This window comes from Piliocolobus tephrosceles, chromosome 1, assembly GCF_002776525.5.
Source record: "Piliocolobus tephrosceles isolate RC106 chromosome 1, ASM277652v3, whole genome shotgun sequence".
NCBI classification, from domain to species: Eukaryota; Metazoa; Chordata; class Mammalia; order Primates; family Cercopithecidae; genus Piliocolobus; species Piliocolobus tephrosceles.
Genome location: NC_045434.1, coordinates 137,576,725 through 137,597,245, shown reverse-complemented (window position 1 = coordinate 137,597,245; position 20,521 = coordinate 137,576,725). Strand labels below are relative to the sequence as shown.

General features: G+C 37.7%; 1 protein-coding gene across 1 annotated transcript; it reads right to left on the bottom strand.

The window, feature by feature from the left end:
• Window positions 1–153: 153 nt before the first annotated feature.
• CTBS (chitobiase) lies at window positions 154–20,119 on the bottom strand. Its single transcript, XM_023208615.2, has 7 exons — window positions 19,892–20,119; window positions 16,288–16,426; window positions 15,659–15,867; window positions 11,284–11,455; window positions 9,162–9,259; window positions 8,679–8,840; window positions 154–1,778 (listed from the first exon to the last, which is right to left on the bottom strand). The coding sequence occupies exons 1-7, from the start codon at window positions 20,066–20,068 to the stop codon at window positions 1,578–1,580; spliced, it is 1,158 nt and encodes a 385-aa protein (XP_023064383.1). The 5' UTR covers window positions 20,069–20,119; the 3' UTR covers window positions 154–1,577.
• Between the last annotated feature and the right edge of the window lie 402 nt (window positions 20,120–20,521).

Here is a 20,521-nt window from a genome sequence, read left to right as displayed (position 1 = left end):
TGTGTATTAATACTAATATATTTGCATGAAAATACAGACTTCATTTAACTTAATTTGTTCACTATATCTTAATTAAAAGAAATCAGGAAATACAAAAGAATAGGGGGTATTGAACTTGCATTCTGAGATATGATAGAGAGAAGCAACTAAGAATTTAAATTTTTTAGTTCATTTATTTTAGAAATACGAAGACAACAGTCGTCCAACCTATAGTATGAAAATGGTTGATTTTACTCTATCACAAACAATTGTGTAAATAGGAAATGTACTATTCTCATAACAGATGGTTCAATCATCATTTATTCCAATTTACAGGGGGAAAATGTGCAGGGAAGCCAGGATTTATGTAAATCTAGAGTTCAAAGATACAGATTTTTAATCTGTAATTAGGAACTGATAAGGGCAGCCCAACGTTGTTAATTCCCTGGAGAAAGAAAACAGACTTTATTACATTTAGAAAAGTTATTTGTATAAAATTGATCTTTTAGAAAGAGAACTAGTTGAGAAACTAATCATTGTCTTTAGATCATTAGAAGTACAATGCAGCTCATGCCTGTAATCCCAGTTCTTTGGGAAGCCAAGGCAGGATGAGTGCTTGAGCCCAGGAGTTGGAGACCCGCCTGGGCAACATAGCAAGACCCTGTCTCTACAAAAAATAAAAATAAAAAAGATACATTGCAGATGTAGAAAGAAAAATTTAACCTTGTAAAGAAAGCTAGCCAAGAAATAAATATACATGTTCATAAATGAAGGAATATGAATAATTAGAAGTGTGAAGTGTGACAGTGAATAGAATCAAGTTCAACTGCAAGTTATTCCTATTATAAAAATTTTACGGATGAACCTCATAAAAATAATGTAGTTGGAAAATATTAGGTAGTTCTAACTTACCAATTCAAAATATTACTGTTATATTGTTGTATTTTGTGAATACATTTAATCTTCTGGATTCTTTTTAATTCTCACTCACTGTCCAAAGGTTTCGTTCAAGTACCTCAGAGAACATAAATACTATATGGGGTCAGGAAGCAGAAAAATTATTTTCATCAGTTTGATGAACCTAAAGAGGAGACACTAAATTGTAGGTTTTAAATTTAAGATTTATTGGAGGGTTGGGGGAAAAGTATAGCACAAACTGCTTTTCAAAGACTAGGCTTTTAACAACTCTAAGCAAACAATTTCCACTTCAGATTATACATATTTTAAAAATCAGCATTGATTCATAAGTATATATTTTACTATAATGAAGGGAAATATGGCATAATAAAATTCTGAAAGCAATTTTTCCCAATTAAATTATAGTGTTGAAACATCTAATAGAGGAATACTTAACAGGTGAGTTGACTTGTTTCTTGCCTTTATGTTCCTGGATACTAAGGACGTTCGTATGTATTTTTCAAATTCATGGATACTAAGGACATTCGTATGTATTTTTCAAATTCAAACAATCAACATTTCTTTATTCTTTTTTTAGTATACCAATAACAAAAGTATATAGCAACATAACAAAAATGCAAGAAACTAGATCTATTTATACAGATCATTTTTCTAAATCTTAATGGTTTCACAAAAGATGTTCATCTCTGTAACAGCTTTGGCTTTAAGACTTCCCACATTTCTTCAGTTTGCTGTTTGGCTACAGCATCTCCAGAGTAGTCAAGACAGTTTGCATTCCACATGCCAATGCCCCGTAAGCCATAGTTTTGTATATATGTTGCCTTTAAAGAAATACTCTGAGGGTTATCATACCATACTTGATGAAAGTGGCCAGCAGGATCCTATATAAATAAATTAAAATGGAGATTTTAAAGTGTTTAGTACGATTCAGCACCATTGGAAAGGGAAAAATAAAAGAAGTATACAGTACAGTAAGAGGGAAATGCTGTGATCCTCTACAACCAGCTTATGTGCTTTTTTGTATTCTCTGTAGTTGCTAGAAGTGTGCCTAGCTAGGAGCTCTACAGAAGATTTTGTTTATGATGAATCAGCCAGATCAAAAGGTAATGGCAATGCAGGAGAAAAGTACATCCTTTTCTAGGTCCTAAGGATTCATTCTAAGAGTCTGTTAGGTCTGCACTTCATTGGTGACTTAACACACACCTGATTATGAGCCATAAATTAGATTCTGGTCTTATGCTCACCTTCCACCCTAAAAAGTCCTTCTGCCCAGAATCAAATACCTCCATTTAAGTACTAACACAGTCTCTCTCAGGAGGTACATGAGCTATTGGATAAGAGACAAAGGAAAAGGGAAAGGAGATCTAGGACAAAGTGCAAAGGAAGGTGAAAAAGATAGAAGATAAAAAATAGAAAGACCTGTGACTAAAAATAATTTACTTATTTTTACATACATCTAGGAAACTCCTTAAAGACATTTCTGCCAGTAATATTTACAGCATCTGTCCTGGAATTAGAATCGTCTCTTAAGAACATAAAGTATAATTTAAAAAAAAAAAAAAGGATGAAAAAGGAGACTACTTTGGGGCCAGGCGCGGTGGCTCACACCTGTAATACCAGCACTTGGGGAGGCCAAGGCAGGCAGCTCATGAGGTCGAAAGATCGAGACCATCCTGGCCAACATGGTGAAACTCCGTCTCTACTAAAAATACAAAAAAATTAGCCGGGCTTGGTGGTGCATGCCTGTAGTCCCAGCTACTCTGGAGGCTGAGGCAGAAGAATTGCTTGAACCCGGGAGATGGTGGTTGCAGTGAGCTGAGAACACGCCACTGCACTCCAGCCTGGAGACAGAGCAAAAAAAAAAAAAAAGACCACTTTGAAGGAAAATAATTTACCTGATAAATGAATACACTGCAGTATATTTAAATATAGTAGACTAACTGTAATCAAGCATATCTCAGTCTATATCTTATATTCCATTCTTTAACGTTTTTAGAACTAGACAAAGCCATGCATGCTCTACTAATAGCTGTGATTCATTATTTAAAAGCAACTTGTAGAACTTGTACTTAAATATGACAGATTGTTGAAGATTCAGGGGCAAACACAAAGACATATACCTTTGAATTTTGCCATCATTCTAGCTAGTACTTTGAGCCTTTTTGATATTATTAAGAAATTCAAATGTCTCAAAATTGTGAAGGATCAAAGGGCAAAAACTAAGCACATGTAAGACTAATTTATGCATGGTTAAGGCATATTTGCTTTCCAAAATATTGAGTCCAAGATGAGCTACTATTGCTGAAACAGCCCAATAGAATGATTCTCTTCAAACAAAACAGAAACTTGATTCATGTTACTATAGAATTTTGCAATTAATAAAAAAGAAGGGCCGGGCGCAGTGGCCCACACCTGTAATCCCAGCCCTTTGGGAGGCCGAGGCGGGCAGATCATGAGGTCAGGAGATCGTGACCATCCTGGCTAACACTGTGAAACCCCATCTCTATTAAAAAAAAATACAAAAAAATTAGTCAGGTGTGGTGACGGGCGCCTGTAGTCCCAGCTACTTGGGAGGCTGAGGCAGGAGAATGTCGTGAACCTGGGAGGCAGAGCTTGCAGTGAGCTGAGATCAAGCCACAGCACTCCAGTCTGGGCAAGATAGCAAGACTCCATCTCAAAAAAAAAAAAAAAAAAAAGAAAAAAGAGGAAGGAAACAGTTATAACTAGATTTTTTTTCTAAAGTAGCATTAAATGGCCTTCAATGCTCACAAAATGTTTCCTGAATTCTAAGACCTTAAAGAATGTATTTCTTCATGGAAACAGGGTAAAAAGGTGGTACCAGAGGCTGGGGGTGGGAAGAATAGATGTTTCAAAGGACACAAATTTTCAATTAGACAGGAACAATAAATACAAGAGATCTACTGTATCCCATGGTGACTATAGTTAATAACAATGTATTATGTTGAAAATTCCTAAGAGAATGGATTTTAAGTGTTCTCACCATTTAAAAGGTATGTCAGGTAATACAAACGTTAAATAACTTGATTTAGCCATTTCACAATCTATAGATATATCAAAACATCATTTTGTATGCCATAAATATAGATAATTTTTACCTGCCATTAAACTTTTTTTTAATTAAAAAAAAAAAAGAGGCCAAGTGTAGTGGCTCACACCTGCAATCCCAGCATTTTGGGAGGCCAAGTCAGGAGAATCACTTGAGGCCAGGAGTTCAAGACCAGCCTGGGCAATACAGAAAGACCCCGTCTCTACAAAAAGTAAAAAAATCAGCCAGGCATGATGGCACATGCCTACCGTCCTAGCTATTTGGTAGACTGAGGCAGGAGGATTGCTTAAGCCTGGGAGGTCAAGGCTGCAGTGAGCCATGATTGTGCCACTGCACTCCATCCTGGGTGACAGAGCAAAACCTCATCTAAAAAAAAAAAAAAAAAAAAAAGAATGTGTTCCTGCATTTTCACATTCATTAAGGAAAAAACAAGCCACAGATTACTAAGATCAGGATTACAAAGAAACAGTATATGGTAATATATACTGTCCTAAGATTCTATGTTAAATATTTTTAAATTACAGGCATACTTCATTTTATTGTACTTTGTTTTGTTGTGCTTTGCAGATACTAAATTTTTTGCAAATTGAAAGCTTATGGCAACTCTGTTGAACAAGTCTGTTGGTGCCATTTTTCCAACAGCAAGTGCTCATTTTGTGTCTTCTGTGTCACATTTTGGCAATTCTTAAAATATTCCAAACTTTTTATTATTATTATATCTGTTATGGTGATCTGCAATCAGTGGTCTTTGATGCTACTATTGTGATTGTTTGTGGGCACCATGAACTGCCCATATAAGACTTAATAACAATATTTGGCTGGGCACAATAGCTCACACCTGTAATGCCAACACTTTGGAAGGCCAAGGTGGGAGGAACACTTGAAGTCAGGAGTTTCAGACCAGCCTGGTCAACATGGGGAAACCCTGTCTCTACTAAAAATACAAAAAATTAGCCGGGCCTGGTAGGGCATCCCTGTAATCCCAGCTACTTGGGAGGCTGAGGCACGAGAATCGCTTAAACCCGGGAAGCAGAGGTTGCAGTGAGTGGAGGTTGCAGTGAGCTGAGATCGCATCACTGCACTCCAGCCTGGGTGACAGAGCGATACTCCATCTCAAAAAAAGAAAAAAAAAAGAGACTTAATAACGATATTGAAATTAGACTAATAACCTTACAATGGGAATTTTGCAAGGAATAAAGAAGAGGAAGAAAACAGTTATAACTAGATTGTTTTCTAAAGTGACATTAAATGGCCTTCAAGGCTCACCAAAATGTTTCCTGAATTCTAAGACCTTAATGTCTTAGCCGGGTGTGGTAGCCCATATGTGTAATCCCATGCCTTTGAGAGGTCAAAGCAGGCGGATCACTTGAGGTCAGGAGTTTGAGACCAGCCTGGCCTACATAGTGAAACCCATCTCTACTAAAAATATAAAAATTAGCCTGACATGGTGGCAAGTACCTGTAATCCCAGCTATGTGGGAAGCTGAGGAGTAGAGTTGCTTGAACCCAGGAGGCAGAGGGTGCAGTGAACCCAGATGGTGCCACTGCACTCCAGCCTGGGCAATAAAGCAAGGCTCTGTCTCAAAAAACAAACAAACAAACAAACAAACAAAGAAAAAAAGAAACTAGAATCCCTCTTCCCTAAAATGGGTCAAAGAAACCAGAGCCTCTTTTCCCCAAAGCCAGCCATAAAGTCTAAAACTGTTACTCTGTAACCTTTCCCACCACCACCTTTCTGTGTAATAGCTGGCCATAAAGAAATTAAGACCCTCATTCCAGAGAGGTCCTACCCTATACCCTTGAGAAGACATCCTTCGCAGAGAGAAGCCAAGAAAAATCTGAACAGACAGACCTTGCTGAGTTTTCCCACTCAGTCCGTTTGCATTAGCTCATGCCCTTTATTCTAATCACAGTTGTACATAGCTGTCCATACTTCGTTGAACCTATGCACAAAAATGGACAGTTTTTCCTGCATCTTTGGGTTTTCATTCTGAAGACTCTCATGTCATGTAAAATTATGATCAAACACATTTTAAAAGGCAGAGATCTCTTTCTTCAAATAAATCTTATATTGGAAGAAGATGATGCCATTTAAGACTTTCCTAGCTAGACAGGAGAAGTCAATACCTGGCTTTAAAGCTCAAAGTACAGGCTGACTGTCTTGTTAGGGATTAATGAGGGTGGTAACTTTAAGTTGAAGCCAGTGTTCATTTACCATTCCAAAAACCTAGGGCATTTAAGAATTATGCTAAATTGACTCTGCCTGTGATCTATAAATGAAATAACACAGCCTGGCTCACAGCACATCTGTTTACTGAATATGCAAGTCTGCTGTTGAGATGTACTACTCAGAAAAAAAGAGATATCTTTCAAAATATTACTGCTCATTGACAATGCACTTGGTCACCCAAGAGCTCTGATGGAAAATACAAGATGAATGTTATTTTCATGCGTGCTAACACAACATCCATTCTGTAGCCCATGGAACAAGGAGTAATTCAACTTTTATTAATTAAGAAATAGATTTTGTAAGGCTGTAGCCCAAAGACAGTAACTTCTTTCATGGACCTGGCCAAAGTAAACTGAAAGCTTTCTGGAAAGGATTCACCATTCTAGATGCCATTAAGAACATTCATGATTCATGTATGGGAGGAGGTCAAAATATCCATATTAACAGGAGTTTGGAAGAAGTAGGTTATAACCCTCATGGCTGACATTGAGGGGTTCACGGCTTCAGTGAAGGAAGTAACTGCAGAGGTAATGGAAACAGCAAGAGAGCTAGAATTGGAGGTGAATCCTAAATATGTGACTAAATTGCTAAAACCTCATGATAAAATTGGAATAGATGAGGAGCTACTTCTTATGAATATGCAAAGAAAGTGGTTTCTTGAGAATGGAATCTATTCCTAGTAAAATGCTGTGAACATTGTTCAAATAACAGCAGAGGATTTAGAATATTCCATAAACTTATTAATAAAGCAGCAGCAGGGTTTGATAGGGTTCACTCCAATTTTGAAAGAAGTTCTACTGTAGGTAAAATGCAATCAAATAGCATCACGTTCTACAGAGAAATCTTTCGTGAAAGGAAGAGTCAATTGATATGGCAAACTTCACTGTTGTCTTTTTTAAGAAATTGCCACAGCCACCCCAACCTTCAGCAACCACCACCCTGATCAGTCAGCAGCCATCAATGTCAAGGCAAGACACTCTTCCAGCAAGCAGGTTATAACTTGCTAAAGGCTCAGATGATCATTATCATTTTTTAGCAATAAAGTATTTTTAAATTAAGGTATATATGTTTTTTAGACATAATGCTATTACATACTTAACGGACTACAGTATAGTGTAAACATAACTTTTACATGCATGGGGAAACTAAACATTCATGTCACTTGCTTTATTGCTATATTTACTTTATTGTGGTGGTCTAGAACTGACCCTGCAATATCTCTAAGGTATGCCTGTATATTTAATTTGTTACCTTAACTTTTAACAAACTATATATCCATGAAACACTGTTTCTAAGAACTGCATGTTTCTAAGAATGCTGTGAAACAAGATTCTATGTCAAACAATTAAACTGCCTTATGTATTACAGCACTTCTCAAATCCATTAATACAATGATTGTTATAAATCTCCAAGAGGGGCTTACAGTATATAGTGTTTTTCTAAATATATTTGGCCATGGCACACGTGTGTATATTTTGCACACAGGTGCATCTGTGTGTGTAATATTAACAGTTCCCAGGACAGACTAATATAAATACTGTTTAGGAAAAGTAAGATTACAATACACTCTAGTGTCACTAATAGGTATATACCTTCAGTTCCAAACTTTAGAAAGCTCTATGCTAAAGCTCTCTGTATAGTTGATATACAGGAATACACATGTATGTCAATTATAATTTATGACATGTAGTGTGTTTGCAGTCATTTTTTATAAATGGGTACCAGACCATTAGTTAAGAATATAAATCCTTGCTGAAATTCACTTCTATCATTTTAGTACTCCTTTTAAAGTAACATAATCCGAAATAAATTCAAAGAGGATTTGTACTTAGATTTTTGAGCCGTGGAAGAGGCTTTATAATGCTAATGATACATTATGAAAACTATAACTTTTCTTTGACACTTTGGTATAGCAATTCCTATTAAACACTACTTGACAGAATTGCTAATTATTTGGTGTATTTCTTCAGATTTCCTTTATGTAATATTTTTGTAATTTTTGACATTGCTTATAATTTAATTATAAAATAAAGTGAAAATGATAGTTTTTCCATTGTAAAGTCGATTATGACACCTCTTCTGTTTTCACCCTCATTCCCTCCTATGTTAAGAGTCACTTTGAAATGGAGGCTTTCAGAGATAGTAACCTATTTTGGCCCAAAACCCTTTCAAAATCAACAGTCATCCTAACATAATTGTCAACTATTACAGAAATCCTGTTTGTGATATGCACATTTTTATGGCATCATCTAAATGACAAGTGGCCCAAGCAGAGTAGATTCACTATTAGCAAAACTCCAATTGCTCACCAGGGAACTAAAGTTCCTGATTACAAATTCAAAGACAAGTTTACTCATGTAAGCAGCAGTCTGCATGTTATACCCTAAAAGAAAACTGACAGAAATTCTTGATATCAAACATCTAATTATGAAAATAATTATGAAAACTAATAGAATAAATGCTCATAACTTATGAAAAATCTTACTTTATAGTTATAATAAGGAGCCTGCTGATCTTTATCCCATTGGTTTCCAGAAATAGAACTATTTATTTGCTTCACGATCACTTTGTAGGGCACCTGACGTCCTGCAGCATCACTACAAGGAGCCCCCCGGAAAGGGACTTTTGCAATGGTACAAACATGATCCTAGAAATGCAAAAGTACTCATGTTACAGATTATCAAGTATGGAATTCTTAAAAGCCAAATCAAAAATATATAAATTATTCAGAAATAAAACATATACCATAAATAGACAACCTGACTATACAGAATAAAGGTTAAAATAAATTTCATTATTAAATGAAAATGTATGATAATCATAAGCTTTCATAGAAGTAAAAATAAATACTTTTTATCTCAAACTATATTTCAGAAATTCTAAAGTTTATATATTTCTAATGAAAACAGAGAGACTCTAAAAAATATAATACAGAATAAAAATTATGTAACAAATGACCTGTTCCTACCTCAGACAGATTCAGGCAGGTATAATCATAACCATACCAGGGAACACCCATTACAAGTTTCTTAGGATTAATGTTCATCTTGATGTAGTCATTATATCCTAGTCAAGCAGGGAGAGAAAAAGCATATTTGTTTCTCTTCATATGTCAATGTGTTCATACAGGCTATGCAACCATTCAGAATCTGTTTGTAAAAACAAGCACATTTATAAAAAGCACTAATAATGTTTAGTATGATGTTATAAAACATCCCTTAACAACCATAAATTCTATATCTTGCTTTCTAAACCATTTATCTTTGAATAAGAGAAAACATTCAAAACCATTAAGATCATATTGAAATAAAATATTCACAAAATCTTATTCTAGGAATAATGACACATTTCAGGAAAGTATGCTAATTGTATCTATTAATTGCTAAGACATGATATACTTGATACTCTAGATTCTAAAGTTTCAACAAAGTTTTATAAATCTTAACTTTCTAGCAGTGATGGTCTCAGAGTTTCTTAGAAAGTACAAGTGTTCCATGTTTTGCAAATATTCTATAAGTATGAATGATCGCTGGGGATAAGAAATGTGTCATCTATAGTTGGAAGAAACAAAGACAAAAATGAACAAATCCCTAGAACTATCAGTCCTTTTGTTGCCCAATGCTGCAAAACATGTTTTTCCACCAAGACATACTCACAGATTATCTAGAATGTTGAGGTAAATAACTGTATTACATTTTAGAGCCTTTAATGTTATTATGTACTATTAAATAACCAAAAATGGGGTGGGGTATGCGTCAGTTCGCAAACATATTGGTTTATTTAGTTTGTTTGTTCATTTATTTATGATACAAAGTATCACTATGTTGCTCAGGCTGGCCTGAACTCCTGGCCTCATATGATCTTCCCACCTCAGCCTCCCAAGGCTTGAACATTTTATTGATAGAACATACTTATCATATCTTTCCTGAAACACAGTTTGGGAACCCTCAATTAATAATTACTTCATAATTTTAACAGAATAACTTATTTTTCAACTTTAAATAAATATGTGGCTAGCACAATGAACAATGGTTCATGCCTGTAATTGAAGCACTTTGGGAGGCTAAGGTGGGAGGATTACTTGAGGCTAGCCTGGGCAACAGAGTATGACCCCATCTCCTTAAAAAAAATCTTTTTTAAATTAGCTGGGCATGGTGGTGCATGCCTGTACAGTGAGGCTACTCAGGGGGCTGAGCCTGGGGGGGCGTCACTTGAGCCCAAGAGGTCCAGGTTACAGTGGGCCATCATAGTGCCATTGCACTCCAGCATGGGCAACAAAGTAACACTCTGTCTCAAAAAAGAGAAAAATGAAAATATTAGCTGGGCATAGTGGCATGCACCCATAGTCCCAGCTACTCAGGAGGCCAAGGCTGAGCTCGGGAGGTTGAGGGTGCAGTGAGCCCTGATCGTGCCACTGCACTCCAGCCTGGGTGATGGAGTGAGACCCTGCATCAAAAAAATTAAAATTAAAATTAACAAAAGAGCAAGCAATCTTTTATTTAGTTGACTGATGGAATACAAACCAATCCAAACTTTGAAGAGGATAATGCAAAGACTATATCATATGAATGACAGGTCAAAAGTACTCCAATTCTAATAGGAATATAATTTTTAATTTATTACAGATACTAAAAGAAGTTAATGCCTATCCTATTTAATCATGCAATGAAGGTACCCAACCATAACTATCTTTGCTGTTATGTAACACTGGTTATTTCAACAAAAATATCCTGTCAAATTCTAGATATGTGATTTCATGACAAGAATACTGGACCAGAAATGAGAATACCTGATTAAGCCCCAACTATATAATACTTAATAGTTATGCAATCATGAGCAGTTAATTCTTTTTATCTCATCTAGAAATATACCTATATCACAAGATTGTTGGCAGAATTAAGTGAAAACCAAAACGTTAAAACTTTTTGTAAACTTTTAAGTTTTCAATTAAGTGATTTTTAAATGTTTGAAGCAAGCTTTACAATTGAAAAACATATACAAATAACTTAGAAATACTGAAAACAACTTAATATTTTAATTTCTAGAATATTACTAATATTATTAATAAATGATCATGTTTAGAGTCTTACCAGTTAATGTCTGATTATAGGGAGCATTGGCTGCTGCAATACATTCTGACCAGATCTGACTTTGTTCATCATAAGACATCACAAAGAGGAAGTCACAAGCATCTGCGATTCCAGTATAATTATAGCATCTTCTGTCTATGTTCTTTGGAGACCAAGCTACATCAAAGGTTACCTGTGTAAAAAAATCTTACTATTTTATGTAACATGATCAAATATGCATATTATGTCAGATTTTTAAACTTATATATATTTTTACCTTATACTACACAAGGAAAAAGAACTGCTTACAGTATATGAATGTAGGGTTTGACACACATAGAACTTGAACCATTCTAAAAAATATTTTTTGCTTACACTTGACTGAGTCAGACATATATTTGGACATACAGGAGCAGGACACTATATAGAAGATGGCCTTCAAACTCAAAATGTCTTCAAACGCTAGGCTGGTACCTCAGCTGATTAAAAGAAGCAGGTATAATGACAACAGGATATGGTGATGCCCCTGATCAATTAGAGAGTAAAGGCACACTAAAAGAATTCAAATACAAAAGTTTTTAAAATATTGTGCAGGTTAAATATGTCACCTGTTGGCACAACCTGACTGGGTTGCAAGTTTCAGCCCGTGATTCACAATCACCTTATATGGTAGGTTTGGCCCAATATTAGTTAGACAATAATGGTGTCTTATGGCCACAGGTATAGATTAATCAAGTCAAAGTGTTGAACAAATCATTTAAATGATCTTATTTTATGGAAATATTCAAATAAATGTTGAGTAATATATTATCTTTCTCTTTTTTTCTTTTCTTTTTGGAGATGGAGTCCTGCTGTGTTGCCCAGGGTGGAGTGCAGTGGTGCGATCTCGGCTCACTGCAACCTCTGCCTCCTGGGTTCAAGTGATTCTCCTGCCTCAGCCTCCCAAACTGGGATTACAGGCATGTGCCACCACGCCCAGCTAATTTTTTTGTATTTTTAGTAGAGACAGGGTTTTGCCATGTTGCCCAGGTTGGTCTCAAACTCCTAACCTCAGCTGATCTGCCGGCCTCAGCCTCCCAAAGTGCTTACAGGCGTGAGCCACCGCACCCAGCTTTATCTTTCATTTTGAACAGTGAGCCAGCCTTCAACAAGAATGTGTCTCTTTATGTTTATTGCCTTAATGAAGTATTAATTAGCCTTATTTTATATATGTACAAATGTTCTAAAACTTCATTAAAAGTTGTTTTCCCCCCTTAATTAGGCACTCAATAAACACTGATTATTTTAAAAACTGAGATACTTTAGGTAACATTTTTATACTTTGAACAATTTATTCTAGCAAAACTCTTTTTAGGACTTCCTCAAAGTTATCTTTATAATTCCCTGAGTATTAGCACTTTACAATTATAAGCTTTGCTCAATAGTTTTCCAGCAAAATAAGTTATGAAGTAAAATTTTTACATATTGGATCCTATTTTATCACTGCCTCCTATTACCAAATGAAAGGTATATTATAGTAATAGAGAAAAATAAATGACTACATCTAAGCAAGTGAATTTCAAATCCATTTTGTAAGAGTATTTTCACCAGCATTTTCTCTCACAGTTAATCTCATATTTTTGAGAAGGTACTATTATTATATTAGACAAGAAAGCAAAAGACTTGGGTGCTACTGTCAGCTCTGTTATAATTAGGTCTATATCACTGCTAAGTCACTTAAAGCATCTGCATTTTTCCCGCCTATAAAAATGAGGGTATAGAAAGAACTCTTCAAGGCATTTATTTCTAGCTCTTTAATTCTGTGACCACAATTCTGTAAACTAAAGTTATTATATTATCCCCAAAACTAATTCCACCTCTAGATTCTCTAGTCATTTTTTGTTGGTTACCAGTTTAAAAACTCTGGGGCCACTTTCTGATTCTTTCTTCCCTTACTTCCAAAATCTAACCTCACGTCTTCCTTTGGGTGACCTTTCACAGTTGTTCTGCCCCTTCCTTTCCATTAATTAATTTATTTAATATGTGTTTATTGTACACTTGCTGATTTAGGATTATGTCATCATCCAAATCAAACTAAATCCCTTGATACTGTATTGTTCTGTTAGTAGTCCTTACTGGTCTTCCTTCTTATTCTAGTTTTACATACTCCTACAGAATAATCTTCCCAAACACTATTTTACACACATAACCCATTACACACAGAATAAAATGCACAGTCCTCAGCCTGACATTCTGGATCTTCCACAATCTGGCCTACCTTTGCAACTGTCCCTCCCACTAAGTCACCTAACATGACCTTGACATGTAGCCCAAATTGTTCTCCTCACTTCTCAAGAGATGGAAAGAGATATTCCTACTGCAAGGATTTTGCTCAATCTCTTCCTCTCTGCTCTTTCACTACAGCTTAATCAGGATTGTCAAATAGGCTGTTTCCCATATATTCCACACATCAATTCTAACCTATTAGTAATGACTATCTAGAGAATGAAGGAAAAGTTTCTGAGGCCAAAATGTGTGAGGAGGAGAAGGGGTATGGTGGCCTGTATGCCAGGCATTTGCTATTCTTAATCTACATTGTACTCTCCTGACAAGTTGAATTCCATACTGACAAATCTTCCCTATTTGCATAAAACCATAGAAATGTCAGTCCTCATATTGCTTATTATTTTACCAGTAATTCTCAAATTATTTTACCTGTAATTCTCAAATTCATGATGACCAACTCTACCAGAATCACCTAGAATACTTTGCAAAAATACAGTTCTCTAAGCTCTATCCCAGACCTACTGAGTCAATCTCAGTGATATGGTTTGGATCTGTGTCCCTGCCCAAATCTCATGTTGAATTGTAATCCCCAATGTTGGAGTAGGGCCTGATAGGAGGTGACTGGATTACAGGGGCAGATTTCCCCCTCCAGTGCTGTTCACGTGATAGAGTTCTCACGCGATCTGATTGTTTAAAAGTGTGTGGCACCTCCCCACTCTCTCTCTTGCTCCTTCTCTGGCCATTTGAAGTGCTGATCCCACTTTGCCTTCCACCGTGACTGCAAGTTTTCCTGAGGCCTCCGAGAAGCCAAGCAGATGTCAGCATTATGCTTCCTGTATAGCCTGCAGAACCGTGAGCCAATTAAACCTACTGTCTTTATAAATTACCCAGTCTCAGGTATTTCTTTTTTTTTTTTTTTTTTGAGATGGAGTCTTGCTCTGTCACCCAGGCTGGAGTGCAGTGGCGCGATCTTGGCTCACTGCAAACTCCACCTCCCGGATTCACGCCATTCTCTTGCCTCAGTCTCCCGAGTAGCTGGGACTACAGGTGCCCGCTGCCACGCCCGGCTAATTTTTTGTATTTTTTTAGTAGAGACAGGGTTTCACCATGGTCTCAATCTCCTGACCTCGTAATCCGCCCACCTCGGCCTCCCAAAGTGCTGGGATTAAAGGCGTGAGCCACCGTGCCCGACCTCAGGTATTTCTTTATAGCAATGTGAGAACAAATTAATACACTTAGGATATTTTAAACAAGCACTCTCAGGTAATTCTGAGACAGGAATCACTGGTTTATAATACTCATAATGCTCTATACTGGAATAAATTTTTAAGCATTCTGTTAGATATCAAGGAGCTGCACCCTGTCTTCAAAAAAACTCACTGTCTAGCCTATTACTTCTTAACTATAATCACCAATGAAACTTTTTTAAAATTGTGGACTCTGGGATTACCCAAAACCTTTTGAAAAATCATTTCTGGGAGTAAGTTCAAAGTGCGCATGTGTGTGTAAAAGTAAACACATTTTTACTTTTTCTTAAGATCTATGGTTATCTTGATATGTGGCTAGGTTTGAGGATCACTAATGTGGGTTCACATTATCCTCTGCTACCCATCTGTTGTCTGGCAAGATTTCTTGTGTTGTTACCTTCTGCTCTAATCATGTTCATTATGGCAGTGGGGAAGCACACTGCCTATTGTCATAGCTGTCACACTTCTGTGTAGTTAGTCCTTTAAGCTTTACTGGGCCTTGGGTGCAAGTAATTCAGAGACTGTGGAGCAAGTGATACACTTCTCCAGAATTACCTCTACTCCTGGGTTGTTTCTGTCCTGCATTGGTAAAAGCTGGTTAGGCCCCCCCCCCTTGATTTTTGTTCTCCCATTGTCTAACACTTCTAACTGTGCTACAAGGCAAGTAGTGGGGTAATCCCAGTGTTGTATTTTGATGTAAATAGAGAATAGTGCTTTTAAATTCCTTAAATAAGAACATCAAAGGCTCCAGAAAAATTTTTTAAGAAATAAGTGCTGAAACTCCCATTGCATTACTATAAAACTAAGATTATATGAGTTTTACCCTCATGAGTATATTCTGATATGGAAAATATGAGGTTTCCAAAGAATAAATGAATTTTTACCTGTGATCCCTCAATTTCACGATGGAAAGTGTCTGTAGTTTCTTTGACTAAAGCAGTTAATGCATCATATTCAGGTGATAAACAATTAACTTCTTGCTCTATGTCGATATTAATTCCATCCATATATTGTCTTTTGGCCAAATTAACTTTTTGAGCTATCCAGGATGCTCTGAAAGCAGGATCAATGATATCCTTTAAGGATACATCTCCTGTGGAAGAAGTATATATCTTTTGAACATGTATGCAAAACCATTTCATTATTTTGGAAGACTAAGCCCCTAATTGAAGTTTTCCAAATAGAGAAAGAATTTACCAAAGTAACAGAAAGCCATTACTCACCAATCTCCAAAATAACCATTATAAATCATTAGTAAAATTGTTCTCAAGTTAGAAGCAGAAATTGTGGTCATCATGCTAATTTGCCAGTTACATTTTGCTCAAAACCATACAGTGGTTTAATTCGTTTAAAAAGGTCTGTATTTGTGAAATGAATTAGACAGTATCTAAGATTATAGGATTCTAACAAAAACAGATAAACATAAAAGGAATTTTTTGGAAAGCCGGGACTATAGCAAGTGATACAGATAAATTTCCCAATTGCTGGACACATAGATCTGGTAACAGCGTACCTTTAAGTACTACTCTGGCTCCTTTTGAATGAGCGTAGCACATAAGTTCTGAGTCATATTTTCCAAATGTTGCCACAGTTGTAATCTGTGACCAGTCATAGGATTTCCAAGTTTTCCGTCCAACATCAAACACAAAGACCTGCCAGAACAAGGATAAACACCATCATTTAAGCCAAGACTATTATGCTGACCATCCAAAATACCATTCATCAAACACCACCATGTACCAAACACTATGGTGGCAGTAAGAGTACAATAGTGAATGAGACACAGGAGTCCCAATATAATTGGTGGCAGGGGTAATTAGCCAGGCTGGGAAAGAGGGGAAGGATGGGCCAGGAAGGAATAGTGGCAAGTGCCAAGGCCTGGAGGCAGAGACAGCCTGGTGGTTGCATAACTAAATATTTAGTATGGTCGACATCTAGAATTTGGGGAGAGAGCATTAGTGAAGGACCAGAGTGATAGGCACAGGTTAAATCATGAAAGGCTTCATAAGCTCTATTGAGAAGTTAGTACTACCTTGTTTATCCTGCATTTTCAGCTGCAGTGGGAAATGGATTAAAGAGAGACCAAAAGTGGAGGCAGAATGTGGAAGCTGTTGGAGGAATCCAAGTAAGAGATGATGGAGACCCCAACTAAAATTGTGGAGCAGTGGAGTTAAGTAAACAGATCTGGAAGATCCTAAGGAGGCAAAATTGACAGGACTTTGTGACTAATCGAATGAGTAATCAAAGGAAAGAAATTTGATAATACTCAAGTTTCTGGTTACTGCGGATGGAGCCATAAATACTACATTTACTGTTTGTTTGTTTGGTGAAGCTAGCTTCTTAGAATAGCACTTAGGTCAAATTCTAAGGCAGCTCATGTTGTGTTTCTCTGATATTTTCTTCCCACAATTAATTCAAGAAGCATGAAAGCCTCACTGATTATTTTTATTTTATTCCAAGGTTATGAATTCATTGATTTGACAAGTATTTATTGAATTTCCAATAAGGTACAAGGAGAGTATTTTGCTAGGCTCTAAGGACATAAAGATTAATGAAAGAGACCAGGTCCAGTAAGGAGTTAATTACTTAATTACAACGGTATTAAGGACTGTAGAGGTTGCAGGGGGCCATGCCAGCATATAAAGGGGACCTGCTAGCCAGATGGAGCAGGAAAACTTTTCTGAGGACTACATGCTTTCGTAGAGGGCTGAAATCAGCAGAATGATGGAAGAGATGTACCTATGGACAAAAGATTGCATTCTCAACTGAGGGAAGAGAAAGCCCAAAGGTCGCCACACCTCAGGAGAATTCTGAGATTCTGGAACTGAAAAAGGTCAATGTAGGTAGAGCACAGAAATCCTGCAAGTATGTGGAACTGGATAAAACCCTTAAGGTCCGTACGGAAAGATTAAGTAGGGCTTCCAAGACCATTGAAGATGTTGTATTTTATCTTGGGATCAGTGGGAATCAATTAGAGTTTTAATTCAGGGGATTTGTATTACAAAAGAGATCACTGGGTCCTTGTGAGGGGAATGAATGAGGGAGAGGCAGTGGGGACAGTAGCTGTAAAAGTTAAACCAGGCATTTCTTAATTTTCTCAACCTCTTTTTTTTTTTTTAACTTTTCAGAATTAACTACACATAACTCATCTTTTCTGCTAAGCAATTTCCCACTGAAATAACAAAACTTCATAATGTGAAATTAAGTGGCCCATTGTTTTCAGAATCACATTTCTATCAAAACTTCTATTTTAGTTCTGATAACTAAGATTCTATTTGTTTAAAAAATACTAAGAGCCTGTGATATAATAGATATCCTTTAAAAAAAAAAGCTGGGTGAACTAATTGAAAATATAAGGGGAAAATGCCATGTAGTCTAGTTTTTGTGTTTGAAAAACACAGAAAACGCCAGTAAAGACCATTTACCATGAACATACAAATAAGCATAACTTTGCTTCTTTGAATAGTTGGTTTTCAAAGTGCCACAGTCATTGCCTAACCCACTAAGTACTGGGTACTACAATAAATCTTTCTTTTTTTTTTTTTTTTTTTTTTTTTTTTTACATAATATTCCTGTTGCCCCGGAGGGTGGAGTGCGGTGGCGTGTTCGTGGCTCACAGCAACCTTCCACCTCCCGCTCTGCCTCCCAGGTTCAAACGGATTCTCCTGCCTCAGCCTCCTGAGTAGCTTGGATTACATGTGCCCACCACCACGCCCAGCTAATTTTTGTATTTTTGGTAGAGACGGGGTTTCACCATGTTGGCCAGACTGTTCTCAAATTCCTGACCTCAAGTGATCCACCCACCTTGGCCTCATAAAGTGCTTCTCAATCTCAAAAAGAGATTGAGAAAATTAAGAAAAAGTCTGGTTTAACTTTTACAGCTACTGTCCTCACTGCCTCTGCCACGGCGCTGGGCCTCAGATTGTTTAAAACATTTTAACTGGGAGGCCATTATGCTGAAACAGCTCCAACTGCCTTGGATTTCCTGCTTAAGCAAACTCCAGCCCAATGTCAATAATGAAAGGAAACTTAAGCTTAACCTATCAGAAACTGCCAACTAACCTCTAACTAGGAATTCTCCACCAAGTCATAGCTAAATAAGGCAAACAGTCATAGCCAACCAAGTAATTATTTTCCTTTGCTTCCCTGTTCAGCCTATAAAAACCCATGCTAATAAAGCAGACCTCTCTGAAGCCCTTCTGGTTTAAGTACTGCCGATTCATTTAAGTTGTTCTTCACTCAAATAAACAAGGTTATCCTACTTTGTCTGAAATCTTTCTTTTAATAAGATGTTAGGTTTCCACACTAGGCAGGTTCTTCGTAAACACTTTGACCATTTTTATTTCTTCTCCTAAGTCATGTCACTTTTTTACTGGCATCTAAGTGTCCCTGCCTCAGGATAATGGACTAGATTAAGAACTAGGAATCATGCTACTTCTACAAAAGAATCGTTCTTTGGATTAAACCTTTGGACCTTCCTGATGTCATCCAATTCCTGCTTTCAGTCATCTAAGTGGGCAGTCAGGTGGTTTTAATATTGCTCCAGAAGGTGTTTGATTAAAGTTGCCAGAAGCGTTATAAATTGTTATGCGGATAGAAGGAAAATGTACTGAAAACTATTTTTTACCACTCTTCTTGGGTGGTTTTGAGGTACTTTAAAGGAAAGGGCTAGCAGGTATAGAAAACTAAAGGTAAGTAAAATACTCTGCATTCTAATGTACTGTTGGAGTGCTGAGATTCTTTCAAACGAAATCCTCATTCTCTTGGAAACTGAGAAATGGATTATTCTACCTTGTTTGCTTTTTACACCCAGAGTGCCTCGGCAGAGGCACAGCAGGGGAATGAAAGGAGCTTGCCTTAGGAGGCAGATCTGGTTTGAACACTCGCCTGCCTACGCAGGCACTTACAGGCTGTGAGACCTGTGAGGAGTTACTCAACTTCTCTGAGCCCGAGCTTCCTCATCTATAAATTGAAGGATCCGTAAACAGTAAGGCCCTCATCGAGTGGTCAAAGTTGGTTTCGGCGCCCACGGCACCTCTCCTTAGGGCTCGGTTCTACTCTTAACTTTTCTTCGTGCCCTGAGGCCCAGACCTAGAGGAGCAGAAGAAGGCGCTGACCTCGAAATCTGGATGGTGGCGAATCGGACGGCAGAGCTCGGGCTCCCGGCATGGGCAGTCGGTCCCGGCCGCGAGCGACAGCGCCAGCAGCCCCAGCAGCGCTAGCAGCGCTAGACCCCGGATGCCGCGAGGCGGGCTAGAGAGGAGGCGCCAGCCTCGAAGCTGCAGTCGGGACATGGCAGCAGGTCGATGGGGCCGCAGTGTGTTCCTACCGCCTGGGTGGGCGGGGCCTGCTGCGCCTCAGGGCAGGGCGGGGCGGGGAAGGATGAGGAGGGGCGGGGCTCCGGGGCGGGCGGGGAGGTCGGGCGTCGAGCGTCTCCGGGCGCTGCGGATGGGTGAAGTTAGTGGCTGCTGCAGCGTCTCCGGGAACAACCAGTGTCTGCGGCGCCGAGAGGGCCGTTCGTGGACTCAAATGGGTATCAGCCCTACCGTTTATAGTCCTCCCAATAGTCTGCATCTCGTTTTGTCGTGTTGGTCGAGTACTCTTTATGGAGTCTGAAGGTACAAGGGGATCCCCAAAATGGAGAAGTTGGTGTCTTTGGAAGAGCCTACTGAGTAACATGGTTGGAGTGGCCAAAAGACTTTTAGTTTTTATTTTGCTACTCAAAAGAAAGCTGAAATACCAAAAAT

Bases quoted from the DNA above. Each gene is read 5' to 3' on its own strand.
- CTBS (XM_023208615.2), bottom strand. From the start codon at position 20,068: ATGTCCCGACTGCAGCTTCGAGGCTGGCGCCTCCTCTCTAGCCCGCCT. The intron at 16,427-19,891 runs GTCAGCGCCTTC...TTGTTCTGGCAG, and splicing joins GCCACCATCCAGATTTCGAG to GTCTTTGTGTTTGATGTTGG. The intron at 15,868-16,287 runs GTACGCTGTTAC...CTTCTTCCACAG, and splicing joins AGCCAGAGTAGTACTTAAAG to GAGATGTATCCTTAAAGGAT.